Source organism: Gallinula chloropus (genome assembly GCF_964237585.1).
Source record: "Gallinula chloropus genome assembly, chromosome: 5".
Classification (NCBI taxonomy): Eukaryota; Metazoa; Chordata; class Aves; order Gruiformes; family Rallidae; genus Gallinula; species Gallinula chloropus.
In genome coordinates, this window is record NC_140090.1 from 72,769,334 (window position 1) to 72,795,580 (window position 26,247).

The following is a 26,247-nucleotide window of genomic DNA, read 5'->3' on the forward strand; positions in this document are numbered from 1 at the left end:
AGTTACAAACATTTCAATATTAATTGTCCTGGCTTTCTTCCCAACTTGCTTCTTTCCAGACTATGAAAAATTTTCTGGGAATTAGTCATAAGATCTTTCACCATAGAATGATTTTTGAGAGCGGTATTAGACAAGTCACTTTGGATAACTGCCACGAGGTAATACAGACACCTGAGCATGTGCAATGTCATGTTAAGTCAGGGCCAGAAATCTGTAGCTTGACGGAGGATTAAACAGTATGACTAAAAACCTCACATGTATCTGGTTTAAAGGTTTGGTTTGTGGAAGTGTTTTTGAAATGATAGTGTTCATTGAGGGGTACTTACATTCTTGAATTTTTATTTGTAGATGTCAGGAGATCAGCATATTGATCACTCTGCTCAACAGAGTGGTGATGAAGATTACGGTGACGTAGTTGATGCAAAGCCAGACAGACGTAGCAGATTGTCACTTTTTGCCAAGTAAGTTACTACCTTTATTCCTGCTATTGTTCTATCAGCTCTGATAGTAACTTTCTAATGGGATTTTGGTGTTCAGTTTGCCATGTCCACTATGTCATACATGGTCTGGATAGGGAGATCGTTTATGTTCTATAGGTTTAATTTATCTGTACTGTAAAGAATCTCTCTACACTATCTTCCTATAGGGAGACCTATAGTTTCTCTCATAAACTTTATTTGATAGTCAAGAGACCACTAAGTTCATTTATCATCAATTACAGCCCCTCATCTTAAACATTGCCCTTTGGTGGAGCTGGGAATTAAATATGCCATTAATTATCTATTTTTCTGCATTCAGCTCAGCTAATCTCCTGTATCATTGGAATCCCCTGCTGACTATTTAAGTTAGTTTAAAGCCTGGATGTGCCATCTAGGTTGTAGCACAAAGAAGCCTCACTGAGTCTAGAGATGTAACCCATTACAGAATAAATTAAAAGCCTTTCATTTTAAGACATATTAGTCTCACTGAAGCATAAGCTTACTTTCATTAAATGTGTAGAAAGCAGGAACTATGTGCTGCTTGTCTGTACACCTGAAAACAGTTGCCAATGTAATAGAAAATGCAAAAGATGAAAACATGCAAAATTTACAAATACTGTTGAATGTCAACAAATGGCTACTCCACATTGTGAGCTTCAAAGATTTAGATAAGTTTTATTAGAGGTGTTTATAACAGAGACTATTGTATTTACAGAGAGATTTTTATTTTTTACTATTTAACATTTGCTTTTAAAAGAGTAGTGTAATTCATGAAAAATACATGGAGAATGTTATTTTATTTTTGCTGCTTATTATATGAATCTAATGGGAGTAAAAAAAATCTGTGAGAAAAGTGAAGATGTTTTAATCTTAGAAGACTTTTGATCTGCCGTTAAGCAAATCAGTTTACTTTGTCTCATTTTCTCATTCATCAAATATGTTTTATGATGTATGTGTGTATTTTGACGGAGTCACATCCTGCAAAATAGGCAATGTAGCATTTGTTTATAAATCTTGCCACACATTTCTCAAAGAGCGATTTTAAACTTCATAAAATGCATGTTTTAATATTGTCATATGGTCGCCTTTGTAAAAGGTGATATACTAATACTATTCTTAAATTATGCAACTCAAAGTTAATCACTCCTGAAGGAAAGGCAGTAATCAGCATTTCTAAAACTCATTTTTCTACAAGAAATTTTCCAAATAATTTGCCTGTGCATCAGTTTGAAGCATTCATCTTTTGGGAACTCCCTGAAGATACAATTTAAAACATTTTACAAGTAAAAAATGGTTCAGCTTAAATATGAGGTAATTGAAAACATTCAACTTAGGCTTCTCAGACACTTTTTTTTTCCCTACAAAATTAATCAGAGTTTCTTGATGAAGTTGATGATTGCCTAAAGAGGAATGAGTTGACAGAGAAGGTATTAAAAGTCCAAGCCCAGTGACAAGGTCCGTGTTTTATAGAAACTAAAACTCTTTGGCCTGAAGGAAGATAGGAGAAAAATGTGAGAGGATAAAGGAAGATGGGATATTATGTAAAATTGTGACTGTAATGGAGGAGAAAGTGAATAAAGAATGATTGTTCCCTGTGCTTCACAGGAAATCTAAGGGCCATCCAATGAAAAGTTCACACAGTAGGTTTAGAACAATCACTAAGATGCCATTTTCACATAGTGCAGGATGCAGTTATAGGACCAGGCCAGGTTATATATGCAGTTATAGGCCAGGTTGGATGGGGCCCTGGGCAGCCTTGTGTAGATCCAGGCCTGGAGGTTGGTGTCCCTGCCTGTGGCAGGGGGGTTGGAGCTCTATGATCCTTGGGGTCCCTTCCAACCCAGACCATTCTATGATTCTATGACCTAAAGTCACCAGATGTGCATATGTCAAGATTTTCTTTGGGTTCAGAAGAAATAACATGTTTTTATGGAGCAAAAGTCCAGTGAGAATATTGATGTTAACATCTTTGGTGCAAGTTATTCCACAGGCTGGTTTCTGTGAGATTATATTCTGTATCCCATTTCTTTTGTTTGTTTTCTTAAAATTCATTACTAGTCAGTACTGGATACTAGTCTAGATGTGCTTTTAGTTTCAGACAGCATGGGGCTGGGTCTTGATTGCCAAGGCTTCATTTTGGCAACATGAAATTAATACTTAGAAAATGCCTAGAAAGCCTTAAATTGACTACAATTTTAGGGTCCTTTGTTTTGTTTCAGCAACCCGATTTTTAGCAACTACGCGGTACTTTCAGTGTAATTGTACATTGTATTCTTTCGTTTATTGCTTGAAACATGTAAGCTCAATAGGAAAACAAATAACTTGTTAAATAATTGTTAAATAATATTGTTAAATAACAGTCATTTCAATTTAAGATCAGTGAGGAATTCAAAGGAATTCAAAGCCATGCAGAAAGAGTAGCTGATTCCAGTAGCTTCACAGCTCCAACTCACCATTCTCTGGCAGGGACTGGGGATTTATCTAGCAAGAGCAGTAAGAAGAAATAAGTGAAAATCTTCATGACAGTCTATTTCTCCCTGAGAAGTCTGTGAGCCTGCGTTACCACAGAGGGCATGAGGCTCAGAACAAGCTGCAGAGTGGGCAGGGTCTTCTGGCTGCACCACAATCATCTTCCGTGTATTTCTTTTTCTTTGAAAAAGTGCCTGGTGAATGTTGCTGGGAAGGAGAGTTGAACTCTTGGCGGGGGGGGGGGGTGGGGGTTGGACTCGATGATCTCTGGAGGACCCTTCCAACCCCTGCAATTTGATGCTGTGAGTTCTGTGAAAGACCGAAGCTTTGCACGCAGGCAGCCCGGCGGGGTTGGTGTGGGTCGGTGGGGTCTGTAGCCACTAGATGGCAGGCGGGGATCAGTTTTGTGTACTGCCGGAACGGGGGCAAGAACTGGGGAGAGAAGCTCAAACGGGGAAGTTTCTGAAAGCAAGAAATAGCAGCACACACTCTGGCAAGCCTGCACGCAACAAAATATTAAAACACGGTTAGAAAAGGATTGAGCTGAGGATTTCAAAAGTGTATTTTAAATCTTTATGTGACAGTTAGAAATGATCACAGATAGTTGTTTTTTTTTCCCATAGAAATGTTTCTTTTCTGTGCTGTATGTGGCCATGTTACAGTTTTGAGGCTTTAAGAATAGTCTCACTTCTCCACAGGATGATTTAATGTCTTCATTTGATTTCTTTTGTCTCTTACAGAAGAACTCTGTTAGGGAGATTGAGAGCAACAAACCTGTTTTAGCATCCTGGAAACATAGTGTAACGTGAAATGGAATAAAGTTGTGATTCCACTGTATTAGGTACAGCTAAGATTTCTCATACTACTAATGACAGGGATTTTTTTTAAAAAACAAACACAAACTGCATCTCAAAATTCCCAAGACTTGGTAGACTAGCACTTACACTGTCAATAATCATGATTGTGTACTTCAGTGAAGAAGCATAATGCAGAAGAAGATCATTGTTAGTAGCATGTAGATACTGGTTTTATTCTAATTTACTTGTATAGAACCATTTGTCTTCTGGTGACTTACCTACTCAAGCCCTACTGTCTTATTTTAAAATCAATGTTCCCCTTCTCATCTGGAAAGAGAAAACATCATTTAAATATATATTTAAGAGTTCCTGCAAATACCTAGTTAGAATTGCAACCACAGCATTCTGTAATGCCCTTACTGCAGAAACATGAAATATATTGTAAGAAAACCTCACTGAGGAATTTGAGAGGCTCGTTGGGTACACAAGAATTCACCAAGAATTACCCATTTTATAGCTTTTGGGCCATTTGAAAACACTGAGCTTGATCTTATAAATTGCTTGCTCTGTAAAGAAAGTATTGCTGCTAGCATCATATCCTTATGGAGAAACTGTATTGGCCTACACTGCCTAAATGTCAGCTGTTCAAATTAATGTGTTCAAATCCACATGATGCCTTGAATGATACCTTATCTTTTTATGGTACTTTGTACATTTTAAAAATCAAAAATACAGTTCTGTTACAGGTTTTTCAGTGACAGAATATCTCAGACGTTTCAAAAAGAAATACTGCTAGGAAAAGTGCCTCTTTTATCCTTAAATTAGATAAAATAAAAATAGCAAGTTACTCTAAAACAATTAACAGCTCATGAATCATCTGAAGTTATGCTCTAGGCTGAACTGAACTCGGGTTAGACTCAGGTTTCCTTTATATATCTAAGCAAATCACTGTTCACCTTAGTTGGTCGTGTAAATGAACAATAATCTTTCCTCTACAATCCTAACTAGCACAATATCATTTTAATTTTCTTTGGACTTTGGGTTTCACCTCACACAAACTAAATATCAGAGTGTTTTCCCCCAAAGTATTGAACATAAGATTTCAGAAGCAATAGGTTCTGGCATCTGTAACCTGTTAATTCCTACAAAGGCAACTGAGAGATTTTTAACATAGTGCAACAGGGATGTTTTGTTTTCATTATTCTTTTTAGCAAGAGGTTGTTTTTATTTTTTGTAATTGCACTTTTTGTTAGAACTGGGACTCAGCTTGTGGAGAAGTCTGCAGAAGTATTTAACAGTTACTGAAAATTATGATCATGCTTGTACTTTCCCTTGGACACTTACTGAAAGTACCATATAGGAAATGCCCACATATCTTGAAATAGTATCTAAAGTATAAGAAGTCATTCATTCACAGTCAATATTTGTTTCCAGTCTCCTTAGAGACTTTGTCTGGTGAAGCGCAGCAAACACTGGGTTAGCCATGAACTGTATCTGTAGCAATCACAGCAGTGAGTCAAGTATCCTAATCTCTTTTTAGTGTAGTAATTTATTTCTTCCATTACAACAAACTCTGGGCTGTCATCATACAAAATTTGGAGGAAAGCTATTATGCAGTGTTATTTTTCAACTTTCAAAGGAATCAGAAACAAATTAAGCCAAATTTAAAATAAACCAAAATTGTTTAGGGGTAAATATATAGGCAGTAGTTCTGTGAATTAGAATACAAAGAGGTTTTGTGAATGGCACCTGTTAATTTGCATTATTTTCTTAAAAACATTCATTGCATAAATATTGTATTAATGTTAGATCAGTGTTTTCCACTTGTCAGCAAAGGTAGATCAGGCCTGCATGACCTCAGCTTGCAGGGTGAGAGCTACAGGGGTTTGAATAGCCCCACAGAAAAGTCCAGCGTGACCCACTGCTGACACATGCGAATCTTTGGGCCTGAACACAGAGAGCATCCTGTGTCACTCTCCAATGTAGCCCTGAGCATGGTGGGATCCTAGCCTTAGCAAAGGAGATTAGACTTGCTCTTGAGGACAAGCTGAAGCCGTTTTCAGATGCAGTGTGGAGTGCCATTTGATGATGAGCCAAGGTACTGTACAATGCTATTTCCCTCCTTCCTTCTCTGCCACCTGTTTGGAAATCTCATGAATGAATGCCCTGGAAGAGTTTTGTTTCAGGGCTTATATCAAGCTAATTATATCTCTACTGGCATTTTGCAGTTGCCAATCCTAACTAGAGTGTTTTCTGAGAAATAGTATTTTGGGCAGGAGGTATGTTTAGTTTTGAGTCCTTTTCCAGGCAGTCCATATAGCAATATATACAAATACCTGTTAATTGCTCTTAGTGTCTATGATAGCTGAGAGGCTATCTCTTCCCCCCATAATTGGCAGTTGTCTATGTACATTTTACTCCCTAGGATATGATCATGCAAGATTTCAGCTTCCAGAACACCCGTGGAAGGGGTGTATGTGCAGGTTTTCTAGAAATGAGCAGAAAGCCTTTCAACAAGCAATATCTTTTATTTGTAAAACTTCACCTTTGGAATGTTGGTAGGAGTGTTATGTTGCATACAACATTGTGAGGCCTGCAGAGCAGATACCATGTAACTAATTAGGAAAATTAATTAAATTGATGGTTGAGAGTATAGAACTTCCTCTGTATTGGTCCTCTCTGCTGCAGGTGTTGCACCACAAAATTGTCACGTGGGCTGTAAACGATAGTTACAGTATTAAGTGCACAAAGACTAGGATAATGCTACTTGTTTCTTTTTTTTTCCTCTTGTCTTTTTTGAGCTGTTGCAAAATGTGGACAATATTAGATATAATAGTCTGTGCTGCAACTTTTTTTATGAAGTATGGCCAGCTTAACCGCAGTGCACTTCGTCTGCTTCATTTGTATGCAACTGAAATTGCAGCCATGCTTTTCATTTGGATTATGTTAAGGCCATCACTAACACATACTTAAAAAGAGAGGAGGACATATTTAGATATAATTATCAGAACTCTGAGGATATATAAAATAGACAAAATGTGCCAGAAGTTGTAGTCTGTGTCTTGTTCTTTCAAACAGATCAACTCCTTTCAGCTCCTTCCAAGAGTGAGTTTCCAGTTGTCCCAGACTGGGTTTCTCTGGTTTCCAAGTTTTTAGAGAAGATTTTTTCCTCCTAATTGAAGAAGGGTCTGAAGCTCAAATGGGACAAAAAACTACAGGAGTAGCACAGGGTCTGAAAATGGTCCTATAATGAGGCATTTAAAATATATTAGGCTTCTCTAGCTAAAGTTGAAAGATAATTTGCTTTTGCTATACAAATATATAATGTACTATACAAATATATAGGTGGTGGAAGGTCAGAAGATAGCAGGCACTTTTTATAAGCAAAGAATTCACAAATGGATCTAATGGATCAATAAATGGATCTTTTTTTAAAAAAGAGCTGTTCTGCAGCGTAACAGAAACTGCAGGTTTGTAGAAACTACTGAGTAAGAGTCTGTTTTGCAAGAGATCAAGTGAAAAGTGTGCTCACACTCAGCTGTGAGGAATTTGTTTATGGACTGAGATTGACTATAAATCTCCATTGTGGACAGTAAGAATGCCTTTGTTTCAAGCATTTTTTTCCAGGAGGCAGATGTCAGTAAGCTACTGCACACGCTCTGGGCCTGAACGTTGTACACATGTACAAAATAGTGGATTTAAAATTCATTGCCTAGTTTATTGTACAATATTCTCCCCCTAGAAAGAACTCACGAGATCTGCAATTGTTTTATGAAATAAGTTTGTTTAGGCTCCCTTTTGTAATGGAAAAAAACTAAGACCAAGAGATACAGAGTTACTTTCCCAAAGTTATTCAATAGCAGAAGCAAGGTTCACACTCAGTTCTCCATCCAGGGTGCAGCTGAGTGGCTCTCAGTGGATAACAGAACGTATTCCCCATGTGAGTATTTTAGTCATCAAGTTTCAAAGCATAGCTAGCAGAGAATATTAAATCCTTTTATAGCTTGTGTCCTGCTGTTGGAGGGAATACAGCATGCTGCAGGAAACCAAGGGAAATGCCAGGATTTCTTCCAAAAAAATTATAGAATTTTATTTTGCGAAGTTTCTGCAACATTTCTAACGGTACTGCTAGATATTATATAGCAAGAACAAAAGTAGGATTTTAATATGATACTATTTATTCCATGAATGGACTCATTCTTATCTTGGGCGAAGAATTTGTTAATGACAGCTCAGGTCCCTCCCAGCTCTATTATTATCTTTATAAGTTCAAGGAAGTAATTGCATAGTTTACCTAAGTCCTTTCCTTCAAGAATGCTACAGCAATATTTTCCTTTCAAAATTAGTCTGTACAGTTATGAGGAGGGCTGGGGACAGGGGTTTCCAAAGAAAGAAGAGGTGCTGTCCTCCTTAGCTTCCTAGTTTCAGGTTCGTTCAAGCAAAACGCTTTGCCTCTGGTAACTTTTAAACTGGCTTTGTTTAGTCAGCTGACAGTTGCATTCCAAAGATGTCCTTAAGAAGTCATGAATTGGAAGTTTCAAAACCTGGAGGCTAAATAATTATTTTGGCTCTGGTCTTCAGATCAGTTACAAACAGGCCTCATGTTCTGGCCTGACTAGTTCTGTTGCTTTTAGTAGGCCTGCTTCCAGGAGGAAAGGGGCTGCGTTCGTTACTGCCCGTGGCGTTCCAGTAAGCACACCTGCCATTTCCTTTTATCCCACCCCTTCCCAAAAATGACTTCTAAGGTTTAGGTACTTTAGCAGACTAGTATATGAAGATACAAGGGTTGCACAGACCTTTGATGTCACTGAGAAATATGAACAATATTAGCAGATTGGCATGTTTCACCCTAATTTAAAATTTCCTTAACAGACAAAATAAGACCATTAGAGGGAACAGAAATGTATGACTATTTGGCTGGTCTTTGTGTTTTAATGTATCATGGGGGACAGGGAGTTATTGTGTTGCTTATATTTGCAGCTGTCAGTTTTCATGCCTTTTGTGTACAATATCTCCTTGCCAAAGTAAGCAACATAGGTGAAATAATGTTTAGATGCTTTTTGGGGAACTTTTACGTTTGGTTCTGTAGGACCATTTTCTTCTGTATTATGTTGAAAAGATTCTGGCTTTAGTCTTAGACAATTTTTAAATTTTCTTTTGAAATTTATCTGGAGCATGTTGAAAATTGCCTTCTGAGGACTGGATATTTTGCTGGTGTCACAGTCAGCAGCCATTTGATAAAAACTTTCAGTATGGAAATTGAAAGAATGAGATGTTCATTTAAACTTTCTCCTATTTAATTAATATTGCCCCTTTTTCGTCGGAAGATTTTTGCTTCAACTGTTAAGCTGTTTATTGTTTATTTGCTGGGACAGATTTAGAAGCCTGAGTAATCTTTGTTTAAAAAAAGATTGTGAGAGATAGTATTTATTTTCTTGGTTTACAATTGTATTTGACCTCTCTCAAAAAGAGTCCTTGGTAAGGTGTTACCTGTCTGAAAGGAGAGAGGTGAAAATTGCACCTGCCTTTGGTGTATATTCAGGAGAAAAGGTTTGAGAGCCTATAGCATCTGACAGTCAGGTTGGAAACAGAACCAAGTGTCCCAAATGCCACTGTCTTCTGCAGTGGTCCAGGTAGTGTTTATCACAGGCCTCACTGCCACCACCATGTGGGACCCAGGCTCACACCACCAAATGCTGCGTAATAGAGTTCTAGTGTCTGGCCCTTACAGTTAATGCCTAGTCCTTATCCCATATAATTTATGCTTTGCTTTTTAGCAGTAAAGGAATATTCAGATTTATGAAAGACAATTCAAGCAGTGACACATTCTTCTTGTCCAGAAATGCTGCTCTGCCAACCTGATGCAATATTAATAGGAAAAGGCAACAGGATAATCTATTATTTGCATGCAGCTCTAAATCTGCATGACACTTTACCAAAACGGATCTGACAAAGAACAAAGAGTCTGCCTTAAAGAACTTAAGATCTAAAAAGCTTTAGTCTAGTTTAACAAGTGTCTTTTGCTTGTTATTGCCAATAGGTTTCAGGAGAAAAAAAATTCAAAGAGGGGTGAATGAACTGTAATTAGAGGTTCACTAAGTATGGTGATATTAAGCTGGATAAAAGTGTTAAAGCTGGATAAAAGTATTAAAGCTGGCAGTATAGCAAGAAGGTTATGTAGGAGTAAGATATTAAATGCAGGATCATCAGAAAGCATCAGACATATGAATAGACCACTAATTATTGAGATTAAGGTAGAAACATCGAACAAAACATTGAACCTGAATTTGTCTAAGTTAGGAATTCTGTGTCCTTTTTGCTTCTTTTGGGAGAATAACTCTGAACTGGACTCCAGCACTTTCAGGTTTACTACACACATCTTGGTAATGATTTGTGAATTCAAGCACAATCCTTTGCATTTTCATCATTTCCTATGTATCCTTTAATTACCTATTTAAAAAAAAAAAAAAAAAAAAAAGCATAGTCCAGGATTTTTCCCCAGAGGAGGAAACATAGCAGTTGTGATAAGCAGTAGTTGTATGCATCATTTATATTATGCATAGAATAATGGAAGGAGTGGGGTTTTTTTAAGATAGAAAATACAGCATTGAGCCACAAAACCTGCATAAAATTAAATCAGCAGTACAGTCTAAGTTTCTTCAGAAGTCTTAAAACTAATGTGTTGTCCCATACCCTTACTCCACAGTACTGTTAATCAATGGAGAATTTACTCAAGCCTTTAAAGATGTTCCCAAATATAAAAATCATGAGGGAAGCATCTCAGCTGTTTGCAATAGAATAAGGACCAATGAGTTTTAAGATACCTTACATCCCACAAATATATGAAAGTTCTATTGGTTGTTGATGGATTATCTTAGAAGATTTGTACTGTAGATTTTGTCACTGTACCACTGCTAAAATCTTCTTGCCTTGAATCAACAGAAATCCTGACAATGTGACAGAAAACAGGATAAAACTATTCTCCAATGATAAAAAGCATGGGAGCTCCAGAAGGGATCCTGAGATGACATGTTCTGTAAAGCTAGAATGTTTTTTAAGGCAAAGTCGCTTTTTAACAGAAACCTGTTATCAGCCATTCAAAAATTACGTATGATTGCTTGTCGTATTAAAGAAGCATATCAGAGTAAAACCTGTCATAATACTCTGTGATTTTCCTTATCAAGTAAAACCCAAATGTAATGAACTTCATAGACCGAGACAGAGTTCTCATCTTTTGTGTGTGTGTGTGTACTTCAAATAGAAATTAATATAACCAGTTTAGCCTCTTCCACCCACCTCTGAATGTCAATTTCCTTAAATACTATCACAATTGTACAGTTTCTAAAAATCTGCTTACATTTTTTATACCACAGCAACAAAAGTCCTTAACTTTCTTGGGACAAAAAGAGATCATAGCTGTTTTCAAAGCCCAGGTATCCCTCTCTAATATCATTTTTAAAGTTCATCTTGATTACAACTAATTTCCTCTTAGAAAAGCAAACAAACAGGAAGATCATCCCATCCTGTGTCTGGGAAATGAAGATTGTGAAATTTGTCTTTATTCATCAAATCTTCTGCTCATTTAACTATTTAAGTGACTGTTCTTTTCCAGGGAGACATGTTTTTTCTGAGTGCTAAGTGTCACCTTGCTTTTAAGGCCAAGCAGCTCATGTTTTCAGAAGCTCTAGTGTCTGTCAGTTACTATCATCCTCTTTTTAATCAATGTTGCTGTTGAGGTTTAGTAAATGGATTGGTGTAACGGTACCCTAGAGACTGCATTTTCTTCTTAACATTTGCCTTTCATCCACTCTTCTCTGGAGAACTTTCTGTGCATTATGCTGGTAGTATTCCAGATGAAGTCCATATAGTTACAGCAGCCCAGCTTGCATAGAGCACAAGATTTTTAAAGTCCCTGGCCTTTACACCTTGCACAAAGGTAGGCAGTGCCAGACTATACAGCTGACATGAATTGTGTATTGTGATGGAAAGTGAAGACCCTTCCCATGGAAATAATCACACTACACTTGAAGTTAAGCAGCTGGTTCTCACTGAAACACTTTGGAGGGCTGGCAGATCTGAGCCCAAGAGCTTGGCTGGAGCAGGTGGGAGAGATGATGAGAGACTGCAACACATAAGGAAGCCATTCTTCTGTACATGGACACTTAGTGTGTTGGTATGTCATGTTTGTATATGGTAGCAGAGAAGGTGTATGAAGATGCCAGTGCAAAGGAAGCCAAAGGAGAGGAAATCTCAGCTGCTAGGATGCATTGGTTTCAGTAAAGTTATTACTGAAAATGATCATTAGGTATAGTTAAGTGATATTTTTATCCTTAAATCTTGATACCTGTACATACCAAAATCACAATTTACCCAAAGTGTAATGGAAAAGAAAGTTTATTGCAATAAGTAACAGTCCTTTAGACACTCAGGGTCACTATTGGTGCAAGTGAGGTATCGCCATTGATCTTGACAGAATTTTAGCCACTCATGGTGATAAGAATCTTACCCTTTGCTATTTAAAAGTTGAATTAAAAAAATATAAACAGTATGGGTAGCTTTAATGTTATATTTGAAAAGTGAAGAGTTGATAATAATGATTTTCCCAGGCTTGTGTCTAGATGATTGAGTCTAGATGATGAAATCACAATCCCAGACTAAGTCTTGTCAAGCCTAAGGTCTGAGTTTAGACAGATAATACAGGTAAAAACATGCAAGATGAATGGTGGTGCCAGAGTGGAGTTTCAGTTTTGCTCAACTCTTGACAGAGGAGAGAGAATCAGGAATATGAGAGAGCACTGATTGGAAGAATATTTCTGTCTAAGGGAAAGATCAGTAACCACTGATGGAGTGAGGAGTTACAGCATGGTTGTAATGAAAAGCTAAAGAAATAGCAAACAGACATAAAATTCAAGTTTCTCTTTAGTCTGAATTTAGTCTGTTTGGTTTGAATCACAAAAAAAGGAAATGAAGACATTGGATGTCTTTAGAAACAGGATGAAATAAGACTGAGAGCACGTAGTTTAAAGCATTTTATAACAGCACATAACTAACCTGTAGAAACCCTTTTGGAAAATACAGTGGTGAAAAAGCTTAGTAAGAACAACAGCAGTAAACATCTGTATTAACATGTGTCCAGTTCAAAGCTTTGAAAATAAAAAATAAGCAGGAAAGGTTTAGGATCTCAGTCATAAGCCAGCTTCTCACTGATGGGGAATTTCCTGTAAGGAGTGATTATTATATATTTATTGCTTTATTAATCATTATTACAAGGTCTGATTTAGCGTGTTGAAACTGAAGAGCTGGCCCGTATCCTGTCAGGTTAATCCAGTCAGGCAATTCCCATATTGTGCTAAGTTGGCACAGAAAACAGAATCTTTAAAACGCAATTTCTTTCTGGACCACAGGCCCAGGCTATGTATACTGCACAACCTTTGCTTCCTTATTTGTTCAGATTGGGCAGATACCAAAAGATTTCTGGAACTTCTTGTTGTTTGCCAGTAAAGAGATGATAGGCGTAACCTTGCAAAGCATGCTGTGGTTGCCTGTTCAGCTTGGAAGGAATCACTGGAACAAACCCCTACTGTGTTCTGTAAAGCCATGGGGAAATGATGGAGTTGTGTGTGTGCTACCGTGCCGATGAGGCTTGTCTGTGACATTTGACATGACCACCATAGAGCTTCGGGGTACTTTGAGAAATATCAGCAGTAAACTGCCAGGTGTTTCTGCATGAATGAATAAAAACTTTATTGAACTCGGAAGTGCAGCAGTTTCAGAGAAGTTATGTGGCTGTGTTGTTATGTCACTTAGTCCCAGCTGCTATTTTTGGTGAGGTTTTTTGTGGGGTAAAGAGGCTGCGTGACTTCTGAACTAGAATTAGATCACTCCCAGCGTTTCAGATGGGCAGACAGTGCAAGCATGCTGCTGTATTGCTCATGTGAGTCTGTCCTGAGTGTCCACACCTGTTCAAGGGTTGGATGTAAACAGAAATTTGTGTACAATCCCCTTGAAAATAGCCTATTGTGTGTCACTGCCATGGTTAGTCATATGTCTTTTTCAGGAAATCAGCAGAGCTAGGTAGATCTGTTGAAATTTCCATCTGGTGTGAACTGAGAAAATAAGCCTCTTCACCAAACTGAGTGGTTATTTGTTGTCTTGAAATTTCTTTTCCTCTCTTTGCCAGAGAGCTGTCTCGTGATGTAGGACCGGGGGGAATTTTAGGCTAAAATAAGAAACCAAGATCTCTTTGAAAGTCAAATGTAATATTAACATCATACAGCTGTGGATAATTCTTTAAAATGGTCAAATTCTTTTCTTGAGGCAAATCATATTTAATTAGTGCTCACAGAGCCCTCAAGAAGCACTATGCAAGGAGAATACCAATTCTTGCAATTTGCCAGAAGAAAACCTTGTACTTCCAGAGTATCACACAAAATCCTCAAGTAGATATGACTCAATAACTTGTTTTGTAGTTTCTAAAAGAGGTCTGAGAGAGCAGGTGATATTAGGATGGTCACATTGAAAAGGAGTACAGAGAAAGCCTGCCAAGTGCAGCTATTTAATTTTGTCCCTTTATAACAGAACATGAGAACACTCAAAGGTAAGAAAAAGCTGGTTTAAAATTGAATTGCAGTAGCATTTAAAAGATGAGTCATCTAGAGAAGGTTTGTTACAGTTTCCAATTAGTCTTGTCCTTTAGTAATAAAAAAAGGACACTTAAAGCTAAAAGACAACAATTGTTAGATCAGGAAGATAAGAAAATAGATTACTGAAACAACATTTAATCAATTCACAGCAATCTCATGTCTACAGGCTATTATTGAAGCAAATAGCTTAGTAATTCTTTGGAAATATGTCAGAAAATAGTGAAAGTACTTAAATTAATTGAGATTTGGGGGGGAAATCTAATTTTGTTAAAACTGTGTTATACAGTTATTGTGCTGTGAAAGTAGGTTATTTTTTCCTCTCAGACACCAGCAATAAATACTGTTGGAGGCAGGATGGTGGACCAACTTACATGAGAGAGGTGCTGATAACATCCACCCCCTTTCCTGAGCATTGTTTTTAATTGGGCTTGCTCAAAAGCCTGTTTATAGTTCTGAGATGGAATCAGACCCTTTATAGGCTCTCATTGATTCAGTTCTGCTTGAGATCCTACCAACATCTAAACCTTGGACCAAAAAGTCCACGTGTAAAAGCAGATACCACTGAGTTCCTCATACTTAACACTTGATGTGTGCATGCTGGCTGTAATTGGTTCATTCTTAACACTTTGTTTAGAATAAATCAGTGAGTAATGTTTGTGTTATCCCTTGGCATCCAATCTAACAGAGAAAATTACAGAGAAAATATATAGCTTGTTTTGTTTGGGGGGTTTGGGTTTTTCTTTGTTTGTTTTGTTGCTTTGTTTGAGGTGAGATGCAGGTACCAGTGATTATATTCAAATGTGCTTAGTTTTTTGGATAGGTTCTGTTTGACAGACCAAACTAACACATGACCTGTTCACATCTATCACTTCTATCAGTAAAAACTACCTACTGCTTGATCTTACCCTTCAGAGAATTTAGGGATGATGGTGATTGCATAAACACATCCTATCATGCCATTGGGTAAACTACCTATCTTCTTGTGCCTGGAATAGTTATTAAGGGAGATTTCTATGTCCTTCCATAAATTATTTATAGTAAAAGTAAAATGTATCCAGTATGTAGTTTGCAAAAGTAACTGCCAACCTGACCTCATATTTGGGCCCTTTGTTTTATCTGTGGGTCAGGATCTGCACAAACTATGGTTGGCTGCAGTTCACTGTAGAGTCACTTTTCCATCATCAGGATCCTATCTCATACAGTAATCACTTCATGGAAATCACAAGATCTTTATGTCTCAATCTGAATTATGAAACAAATATTAGAGAAGAAAAAACATCAGGTTAGGGCAGCTCGAATGGTTTGAATTAAGATAAATAGGCACACTGCATGTGACTGGCCACTAACAGTAGTTTCATTTGGTTCACCTAGAAAAAAGAAGAATGGAGAAGAACAGCCCAAGTCCTCTCTCAGTAATCAGTACCGAATTGTTACACCCACATTCCAGTATAATATGGACTACAAGAAAGTTGGCAAATGTATTATTATAAACAACAAAAATTTTGAAGACAAAACAGGTAATTTTTTCCCCTTTGATGATATTTGTGAGAGACTTTAGAATTTTTTTACTTTCATTAATCAGTAAGCATTTTTTTGAGTTTTAATGAATGTGTTTACCTGTTTTGGAGAAATAGTTGTCCCTACAATTTATTCCTGTTCTTTAACACTTGTATTACAGCAGCAATTTGCAGTATATGTTTCAAAGAGCATGTCACCTTGCTCTACCAACTTCAAACTAAACCTTTGTCCTGGAGTTTAACGCTGTGTGATTAAAATTGGAATTTTGGCATCTGCACCCATGTTAGAACTTCTCCATCCTTAAAAAAGCTAATAGCTGTAGCAGTGCTCTGTTCACACACCTATATTTGAAGTTTTCAGACCATGTACAGTTTCAAAGCAGGCAGATACTTGAGTTATAGTCAAGATTATAGATCTCTTCCTATACACTAAATTAAGTGTTTTCTTAAACATTTCTTGAAGAAGTTGTGTCAGTTTCTTTCTTGTAGGTATGATATGGAGTGTTTTCAACAGTTTTCTCCTGTGATGCTTTGTGCAATGTATGTCACTGCAAAACAAAAATGGAGATAGAACCATCCATAGAGGTTGTATGGTGCTGGAGACATGCCAACATTTTTAGGCTATCATACATTTTAACATTGAACCTTGCATTATTTCGCACCGAAACAGATCTCTCAATTTCTCAATGCTGAGAATGCTGTTAGAGGATTGTTTTAAAATCATGTCACCCTGACACTGTTTAGGTTTAATAAATACAAACCTAAACATTTGCCTTTGAACAGGTGAATTGCTTTGAATTGTGTAATGCTCAGTCAACCCTATTTCGTGTTTTCTCACAGGAATGGGCACCCGCAATGGCACTGATAAAGATGCTGGAGATCTGGCTAAGAGCTTTGAGAGCTTAGGCTTTGATGTTTGCACATACAATGACCGGAGCCGTGATGATATGGAAAAATTACTGAAGAAAGGTAAAAATTTAGAATCATCAAATAATTTAGAGTGGAAAAGACCTCTGGAAGTCACTGGATCTACCCCAAAGCAGGTCAAATTAGAACAGATTGCTTAGTCACCACTACACGCAGTTTTCTATATAGAAGGATTCAGTTCCTGACCTGATTAGGTTTAATTCCCTACCTCTGCCTCTAACAGCAGTTCAGAAATACAGAGTTCTCCTGTCTTCTTATGTGAAGTGCCTCTCCTGTGTATTAGGTGAAGAGGCTTGTCGTGTTAGGTAAAGAATCCAGTCTGTTGACTCCAGTGAGCTAGATTCAGTCGAGTGAAGAAAGCGTTCATGTATTCAAGGTAGCCATAGCATAAAAGGTGGGTTGTGTCATCTTTATCATACCTTGTTATGCTTTCCAGTAGAGGTCCAATTTCCAGTTAGTCTCAGAATATTTTTTTTTGCCAAATATAATTTAAAATGTTGCTTCCTTTTGGCTAAGAAGTATTTCATTTGTAGCTGCTGAGGAGAATCATAGTGATGCTGCTTGTTTTGCCTGTATCCTTCTAAGTCATGGGGAAGAAGGCCTCATCTATGGCACAGATGGACCTATGGCTATCAAGAGTCTGACTGCGCTATTCAGAGGAGACAAGTGTAAAAGCCTCATAGGCAAACCCAAATTATTTTTCATTCAGGTAATAGCTGTAAGTATTCTGCTGTGCTGCTGTGGGGAAAACAAGCTATGTTGGCTGTCTGCTCTAGAAGAGCCTTATTGAATTTTGCTAGAGGTTTTGTGAAAAAATCTGTTGAGAGAAGTTGACTGTGGGTGATTTGTATTGTTTGTACTTAAAAGATTATCTATATGCAAGATTCAAGAAAGTAAAGAGCAGGTTGTCATTGTAGTTTTGTACATGGCTTCTCTTTGTGCAAAGTAACGTATGAACTTCAGAAAGATGAACCCCTTGTGCAGACATAGCTCAGGACAGTACATGCTTATCAATAGAAATAATACCATCCAGGTCTCTTTGAATACAGACTGTCTCTACAAATTGCTGCAGTCTGCTAAAACAATTTTGGGTTTTTTCTCTGCGCTGGTAGCCTAAAAATTTATATTGCATGATTGCATCAGCATATAATTAATTGTGTATTACTTAAGCTTTTAAAGACAGCTGTTTCAAACAGTATTAACTGACATAGCATGAGTCTGATTTCTCTTTTTTAGAATAGTATTATGTAAGTGTGAGAGTTACAGCAGATGTGGTTTTTCCTAAGCTGTTCCATCAATTAATCCTCAACTTCAAAGTGAAAACTGCCTATTTTAGATTCTTCATACTCCTGAAGTGATGATTCTTTTAATTATAAGTTTGGAATGGGGAGTTTGTTGGTATTTGTTTACAAAGGCTGTCAGTCAGAGTTACTGATTAAGACCTGAAAATTGCCAACCTGGACTGTGGGCTCAGTGTGCCCTTCAGTTAAACTGTATGATTAAGAGGAAATTCGAATAAAAGACAGAAATGGAAAAATGTTAAAAATACAATATACTTGAAATGGGCGGTGAAACACTGGAACCGGCTGCCCATATTGTAGTCTCCATCAGGGGAGATATTCCCAACCCAAATGGATGTGGTCCTGGACACCTGCTCTATCTGTCCCTGCTTAAGAAGGGGCATTGGACCTAGATGATCTTGGGATGTGATTTTGTTTCAGTGTGAAGTGTAGTGCCACAGCAGTGCATGTCAGGAACCAAAGCCAATGTATAGCCCACTGTAAAGGAAATGTCTGGAATTCATGCCTTGCAAGTTACTATGTAATAGCTGAGTGCTGAGGATGGCTCTAGGCTAGTAAAATAGATCAGAAAAAGCTAATGCTGAGTTGGGACTTTGACAGTCTACTGAGATCCACAGCCTGCAACACCATTACCTCCCTGTACTGTACAAGATGTGTATTTTAAACTGGGTAAGCTGGTAACAACTAGGTGTCCCTTAAGAATTGCATTTCTTCTCCTAGTACACACAAAGTACAGCTTAAAACTGTACCTGTTAAAAAATATTGATGAACACTTATTTTTATAACACCTTGTTTCTCTTTGCCTTCACTGCTTTTAGGCATGCAGAGGCTCTGAATTTGATGAAGGTATACAGACTGATTCTGGACCTGCAAATGACACTCTGGAAACAGATGCCAATCCAAGATACAAAATCCCAGTAGAAGCAGATTTTCTGTTTGCATATTCCACAGTGCCAGGTAAAGAAAAGGGGGTCAGGTTGGGGATAGAACCCATACTGACCTGATTGAAGACTGACTCCCTACTTCTTGCAGTTTCCCAAGAGCAAAAATCTAGAATGGCACTGTAATAATGTGAGGTCTGGCGAGTTAACAGACACTGTTCTCCACTTCAGTGAAGTATGATATGTGACACAAGTAGACTTTCTGTGTGTGCATAGTTACTCTTTGCTCAGAATGCTTCACACAAGTCAATACATACCTCTCTGCCATTCCATTCTTCAGCACAAGATAATAAGAAAGAGGAAAAATAACCCCATGTACTTTCTTATCTGTCTTTCCTATAAGGTTATTACTCCTGGAGGAATCCTGGAAGAGGCTCCTGGTTTGTGCAGTCTCTGTGCTCTGTGCTAAATGAGCATGGAAAGCAGCTTGAGATCATGCAGATCCTCACACGGGTCAACTACGTGGTTGCCACAAATTTTGAATCACAGTCTGATGATCCACGCTTCAGTGAGAAGAAGCAGATTCCCTGCGTGGTCTCTATGCTCACTAAGGAACTTTACTTCTGAAAGTGTATCTTAATGCAGCTGTTGATGAAAAATGAGGATATGATTTTGGGTGGAGATTTGATTATAAACTGGAGTAACACATTTTTTAATAACGGAAATGTAATTACACTAGACTTTTGCATTGTGTAAGCTGGGGTGTCTGATACGTGGACAATGTGCCAGATTTTAAAGAAGAACTAAATGCTGTGGGCCAGCATGGCAGCTAACACTAGTTACTGTATCTTGATTTCCTTTAGTGTGGCTGTCATGATTTATGGCTAGTGAAGATGTTCCAAGAGTCAGCTGCATGACCTATAAAGGTTTATTTCAGAAGACAGACTGTAAATTAAGAACAAAAAAATTTCAGTCTTGAGACTACATCTTTCCTTTCACTGCTAGCTCATGGAGCCATAACTTCCTTAGAAATTTCCAAAGATCATCACATTATGGGTATGTCTAGTGATGAAACAGTTTGTAGCTAGTTAAAAGGGTGTTTTTTAGTCTAATATATTAATTTTCTTTTTATGGCATTATTAGTGAAGACTAATGGTTGGTCTGCACTTAATCTGGAAGTCAGTTTCCTTAGTTACCTCTCTAGAGAAGACAGATAAATAAAAAATCAATGCTTGAAGTTGATTTATCTGGATAGTATGGAAATGTAACAAATAGAAAAGTCAAAATTACAATCTTTGTAAGATTGGCAAACTGTGATTGGATGGAGCCTTGTTAAAGCACCATGGTAAAGATTTTTACCTTGCAAATGACAATTAACTGACAGAACTGCCTGAAACAGTGGTATTGCAGGTTTTCTGCTTGCAGAAATAAGAGACGGCTGCTTGTTGATTCAGAAGTTTTGGACAAACAGAAGGTTAATGCCAAGGCTTTTTTATAAAAGACTACAGTGCAATGTTGAAATTACAGAACTGTATGATCTAGTAACAAATGTATGTTTAGATTCTATTTGTGAGGAATTTTACAAGACTGGAAATAGTTACTTGAATCAGAAACCAGAAGTGCCTCTTTTAGTTGCTGTATGGTCTTGATTTTGTATGTGGAGTTAAGTCGATGATGTCTATATTCCTGCTTTCATATTCATTTTAAAGTTGGTAGCTAGCTCAAAAAAAAAGTTTAATAATTTGGTTAAATTGGTGAATGAATAGTTGTTCACCACTTTCCCAATTAAGGCACTGTATTCTATTTTGAAATCTCCTAAGAACATAAATGCATATTATTAAAACCAAGTTAAAAAATTAAGTTTGTTTTCTTACAAGTACTGTGGAATAGTGAAGCATAGATTTTTCCATAAGTTGAAATAAATAAATAATTGTTTTATGGATGTCTTGAGCATGAAATCAATAAAGACCCTTTTTTTAATTTCCTATGAATATCTGCATGTTTATCACTCAGTCTGATGAAATGAAAACCAACCAAAATACATCTCAAAACCTTTCTCAGCCAGCAATGCAGACTGTCTTTGGCATCTTTTCAAGATGAGGTTTACAGTGTCACTTGAAAAGTAGTTTAGAAAAGTAAGATGAGATTGAGTGATTTGGGTTAGGCAGGCCACATCCTCTCTTAGAATAAACCTAAATTATTGAAAAGATTTTAGTGGAAATACCCTAATTTACCCCTACTTAATCTTGCCCTGTGTATAAAACACCTTTATGCAGTGAACACATTTATGCATGTTCAAATACCTCCATCTTAAACTACTTTCTGGCAGTAGATATATCTCCATTTTATCATGAGGAATGTGTCCAGGGCCCCTCACTACAAGGAAGACAGTGAGGTCCTTGAGTGAGTCCAAAGAAGGGCAACCAGGCTGGTGAAGGGGCTGGGGAGCAAACCTTACGAGGAGCACCTAATGGAAGTGGGGTTGTTTAGCCTGGAGAACAGGAGGCTGAGGGGAGTCCTTAACACAGCCTACAATTACCTGAAAGGAGGTTGTGGAGAGGTGGGTGTTGGTCTCTTTGCCCAATCAACAGGTGATAAGATGAGGGGGAATGGAGTCAAGCTGCACCAGGGCAGGTTCAGATTAGACAGTAGAAAAAATTCTTCACCAAAAGGGTTATCTGGCTTTGGAACAGGCTGCCCAGGGTAAGGAGCACATTTTCTCTTGTGTAGAGCTTTTTCCCTAACAGATCTTTGAGAATTATGTTTTATTTAAGAAAACCTGTAGCAAATTTAGATTCACTTAGAAGCATTGGGAAAATATAAAAATTGCTAGAATTTGTCCTGAGTCCAGCCTAGAATCACAGAATCACAGGGGTTGGAAGGGACCTCCAGAGATCATCGGGTCCAACCCCCCTGCCAAAGCAGCTCCCTAGGACATATCACTCAGATAGGCGTCCAGATGGGTCTTGAATATCTCCAGAGAAGGAGACTCCACCACCTCCCTGGGCAGCCTGTCCCAGGGCTCTGTCACCCTCACTGGGAAAAAGTTCTGCATGTTGGTGCGGAACTTCCTGTGCTCCAACTTGCAGCCATTGCCCCTTGTCCTGTTCCCACAGACCACTGAAAAGGGGCTGGCTAATTCCCCCTGCATCCCATACTTAAGATATTTATAAACATTAATAAGGTCCCCCCTTAGTCTTCTTTTCTCAAGGCTGAACAGTCCCAGCTCACTCAGCCTTTCCTCATAGGGGAGATGTTCCAGGCCCTTAATCATCTTCGTAGCCCTTCTCTGGACTCTCTCCAGGAGATCCCTGTCTTTTTTATACCAGGGATCCCAGAACTGGACACAATACTCCAGGTGGGGCCTGACCAGGGCAGAGTAGAGGGGGAGGATCATCTCCTTCCACCTGCTGGCCACACTCCTCCTGATGCACCCCAGGATCCCATTGGCTCTCTTAGCCCCCAGGGCACACTGCTGGCTCATGGCCAACCTGTCATCTACCAGGACCCCCAGGTCCTTCTCCACTGCTGAGGGACTGCTGAGAAAGAATCAGAGGAGTTAAAATTAGTGAGTCTCCTCTGAGTAGGAAAAGCTATTTGTCCTGTTGGACATAATGTGTAAAAGAAAAAACAAAGTGGACAGAGGGAGTCTTTATCAATTTTTGTTGTATATTTACCCTGATTACCACATAAGTACTGATAGCTTGGGAATTTCCAACTGGCAGGAGAAAAGGTAGGTGTCTGTGTAAGAAAAAGGCAAATGAATAATGTCATATGATGCTCTTTGGTGCTCTAATGTGGTAAGACAACAAGGCATCCAACATTTGCAAGAGGTGTCCAGGTAGACCAAAGATTTCCTGGCAAAAGCACTGCTGGTGTCTGTTTGCAGAGGCTGTGCCAGCAGCTCGAGAGCCTGCAGGAACCCATTCCAAATAAGGGAGCCTGGCCCCTTCACCTGGGCAAGGCCAGGTAGCTGCAGAGTGACTTTTAGCTTGTTTCCTGATGAAATGTATACCTGTTTTCTGTCTAAAAGCGATTCTCTTGCCATCTGCAGGATATGCCATATGGTTTAGCACGTAAAATCATTATCATTAGTTATATATTGGGTGTTTCTGGAGAGAAGCCAAAAAATTCACCTGTAACCAAGACAAGCACGATGAAAGTGTGTGATCATTACATGGGTAGCATCAGAAATCCTGTTTCACACTGGTATGTTTTAGTTCTTTAGCTGTTCTTTAAATCTGAACTTGGCTACATTTCGTGGTACTTTGTGATCTTTTCCGGTTCTTGGTGTTGCTTTACCTTCCAGCCATGCGTGGATATTACATTTTAGCTCAGAAGAAACAAAGGGACTGTTTAGAAAGCTGAACCCACAAAAAAACAAGCAGTCTCCAGGCTTTTTTCTGCCTGGGAGATGTTTATGACTCCCTCAAATGTGCCTTCCCCCCCCCCCCGCCCCCTGCTTGTACGTGAATATCAGTCTTCTGGATTTCCCCTTTCAGAACAGTCTTTAATTTGCATTCCGTGGCAGAAATAGGAATTTCCTTGTGGGTCATATTTCAGGGTGTTTGTATTTATACACGGACTGTAAGGCGGCAGTCACAGCGCAGGGCAAGGACACATCGTGTTTTGCTGGAGGAGGCAATACAGGGGAGCTGGAAATCCTTCAAGGTTTATTTCTCTAAAACCTTCCACACCACAAAGACATTTTGCCTGTAAGTATTGAAACAGTTTGTTTTCCTTATCTTGGCATTTGATTGTTGATGCTTTGGAATCGCCTGCACCTTAATCATGTGCAGCATTCTGACTGAAGTGCCTCATTGGGTTTCAAAAGGTTGAAGGCAATCAAATCTCTTAATGCATGCAAAGAATTTGAAGGGTATAATTACAGAGTTGGCGTTGTCTATTCTGAATTAGACATAACCTGTTTAAAACATTGCTCTCCATTGAAAAGACAATTAAATGCAACAATTAAAAGCTTTCTCCCCAAAATGCGGGGTGAGATAGCACAACTGTAATCTCATGGGGTTTTGTCTTCCCACCTGCAAATCTCGACTTTTATTGAAGCCCAGAAGAGACTTTTATCCTGTCATAGGCTCTTGAAAATATCATTTAGCAAGAATTGCATCGCTTGCCAGTCCTGGTGACTCTATCAGTCACGTTGAAGAGAATATTACATTGCCTTTCATTGCAACCCCAGGCGTGTGCCCCTGCTATTGACACTAACAATTTGACTTTCCTGTACAGTCATTTTTAGTTCTTGAAATTGCTTTTTTGTCCTTTTCTCTTTTTTTTTTTGGTAGGCAGTAGAAGAAAACCTTAGCAGTGAATTTTATAACAGCCTGTCACAGCATTTGTACAACAAATCTTTCTCCCAAAAAGGCAAAATCCAATATGTTTCCCTAAACTACAGCTCCCCTACCCCATCCACCCCCCTACCCCCCCCGCCCCCCCCAAAAAAATAGATACAGGAAAGCTCTGCAGAGATCTCCAGCAGACCCACGTTTGCAGCGGGTCGTTCTCATATACAGACAGTATGGTATTGCCTGGACCAGGAGGTGTGGATGTCTACAGCTTTAGCTATGTGCCAGAGGTAAAATTTTGTGTGTAACCCACCCCATGTCAGGCAAGTGAGGACAGAAAATAAACAACCCATTCTGACCACTGCTCCTAACCACCTAACCACACCATGTTTACCATGGGGTAAATAATTGAAGGAACAGCAGCAAAGGAAACACGGTAAATCCCTCGGTTGAGCCAGACAGCTCAGCAAAGAACTAGGGAACAGCGCTTGGCATCAGTCCTTCAGATTTCCCCAGAAGATGGTCTGCAGCTTCAGGTGGAAAAGGCTGAAAACTGTGTAATTTCACTGTAGCTAACAGACAACTTCAAGCCAAGTTACTAAAAGGAAGGGATTTGATTTTTCAAGGTATGAGACTTGCCTTACTCTTGGGGTAAGGGAAAGGGAAATTTTGGGAAAGCTTCCGAAATGCTGTTACATACAGACACGGTGCTACAAACTGGAAATGTGAGAGAAACTAGATCTGATTGCAAATAAACAAGGAAGCAATCATGAGATATTAAAATCCTGCCCGTTGTGCACCTGGTAGTGCCGTGCATGCAATGGACTGGGAGGAGTGCAAGGCTGGCATAGGGACTGCAAAGCAGTAGCAGGGCTTCGGGGCTCTGGACCCTGAGAGCCCACCGTGTTCTTCTCGAGGGAAAGCTCTGAAAGGCAAATGAGCTCCAACAGCCCCAATGGAACCCCATTAACCAAAGCCATCTTTTGCCTTCCTCGTGCTCCATCTCTGTGGTCCTGCACCGTTTAAATCCCACAGGCTGCTGGCTGCTGTTTGTTAAAGGCTTATTTAACAAAACTTCAGAGAAGTCCATGGAAATGCATCGGAATCTGCCTCCCTGCCAGCCTCTGTGCCCATCTCTGCCCATGGGCAGGTTATTTACCTTCTCCAGTTTACAGCCAGGTTCCCATTTCCCTGCTTATATTGGAGGAGACCATGCAAAAATAAATGGATGTAAATAAAAACAGATACTCTCTGCCCCTCTGAAAAATCATAATACTAATCCAGCTCTTAGAAAGCTGTGAAGTTTATTCATCGCTGCTTACAAATTGCTCTGAGGACACCATATTAAGAATGCTACATGCTTGCAAATTATTATAATTACCATAGGGTTATGACTAGATTTTCAAAATAGATTTAAAACTCCTTAGGCCAAGGTATGCCTATTTTATACCGCCAAGGGAGTGTCAGAAACAGATGTGGGGTGCAAAGTTCCAAGCTTAAAAGTGTTGTGTCTAGTGCAAAGGAAGGGGCAAAATGAAGTTCTGTTAGGAGGTCTCACCACTTCCTAGGCAAATCATCTCTTTGCCCTATGTAAATTTATATTTTTTGTTATTTGTAATTTCATAATTAGAATAAATACCATATTGTAGCAAATAATGTGTAATTTACCTTATGATATAAAATATGATGCATTATAGTTTAATTAATTGAATAACTACTATTATGTATAGTAATGATATAGTTTACTACAGATTTTTCTGTGCTTATTTTATATATTTTTATCATCAATATGAAAATAAATGTGTGAAGTATTTGTTATTTTCTCAGGCCAATGTGCATGCAGTGAAATGCTTCTCAGCAGCAAGGAAAACTAAAGGAATTAGATTCAGAGTTTTTGCTCTCTACTGTCTGTGTGAAAGAAACAATCCAG

General features: G+C 38.5%; 1 protein-coding gene across 1 annotated transcript; it reads left to right on the forward strand.

Annotated features, from left to right (window-relative positions):
* Nucleotides 1-348: 348 nt before the first annotated feature.
* On the forward strand, nucleotides 349-19,770 carry CASP7 (caspase 7; the record flags this gene model as incomplete). The annotated part of the gene is made up of 6 exons (XM_084264816.1): nucleotides 349-461; nucleotides 15,760-15,905; nucleotides 16,746-16,874; nucleotides 17,366-17,541; nucleotides 18,952-19,090; nucleotides 19,418-19,770. The coding sequence occupies 6 exons, from the start codon at nucleotides 349-351 to the stop codon at nucleotides 19,639-19,641; spliced, it is 927 nt and encodes a 308-aa protein (XP_084120942.1). The 3' UTR covers nucleotides 19,642-19,770.
* Between the last annotated feature and the right edge of the window lie 6,477 nt (nucleotides 19,771-26,247).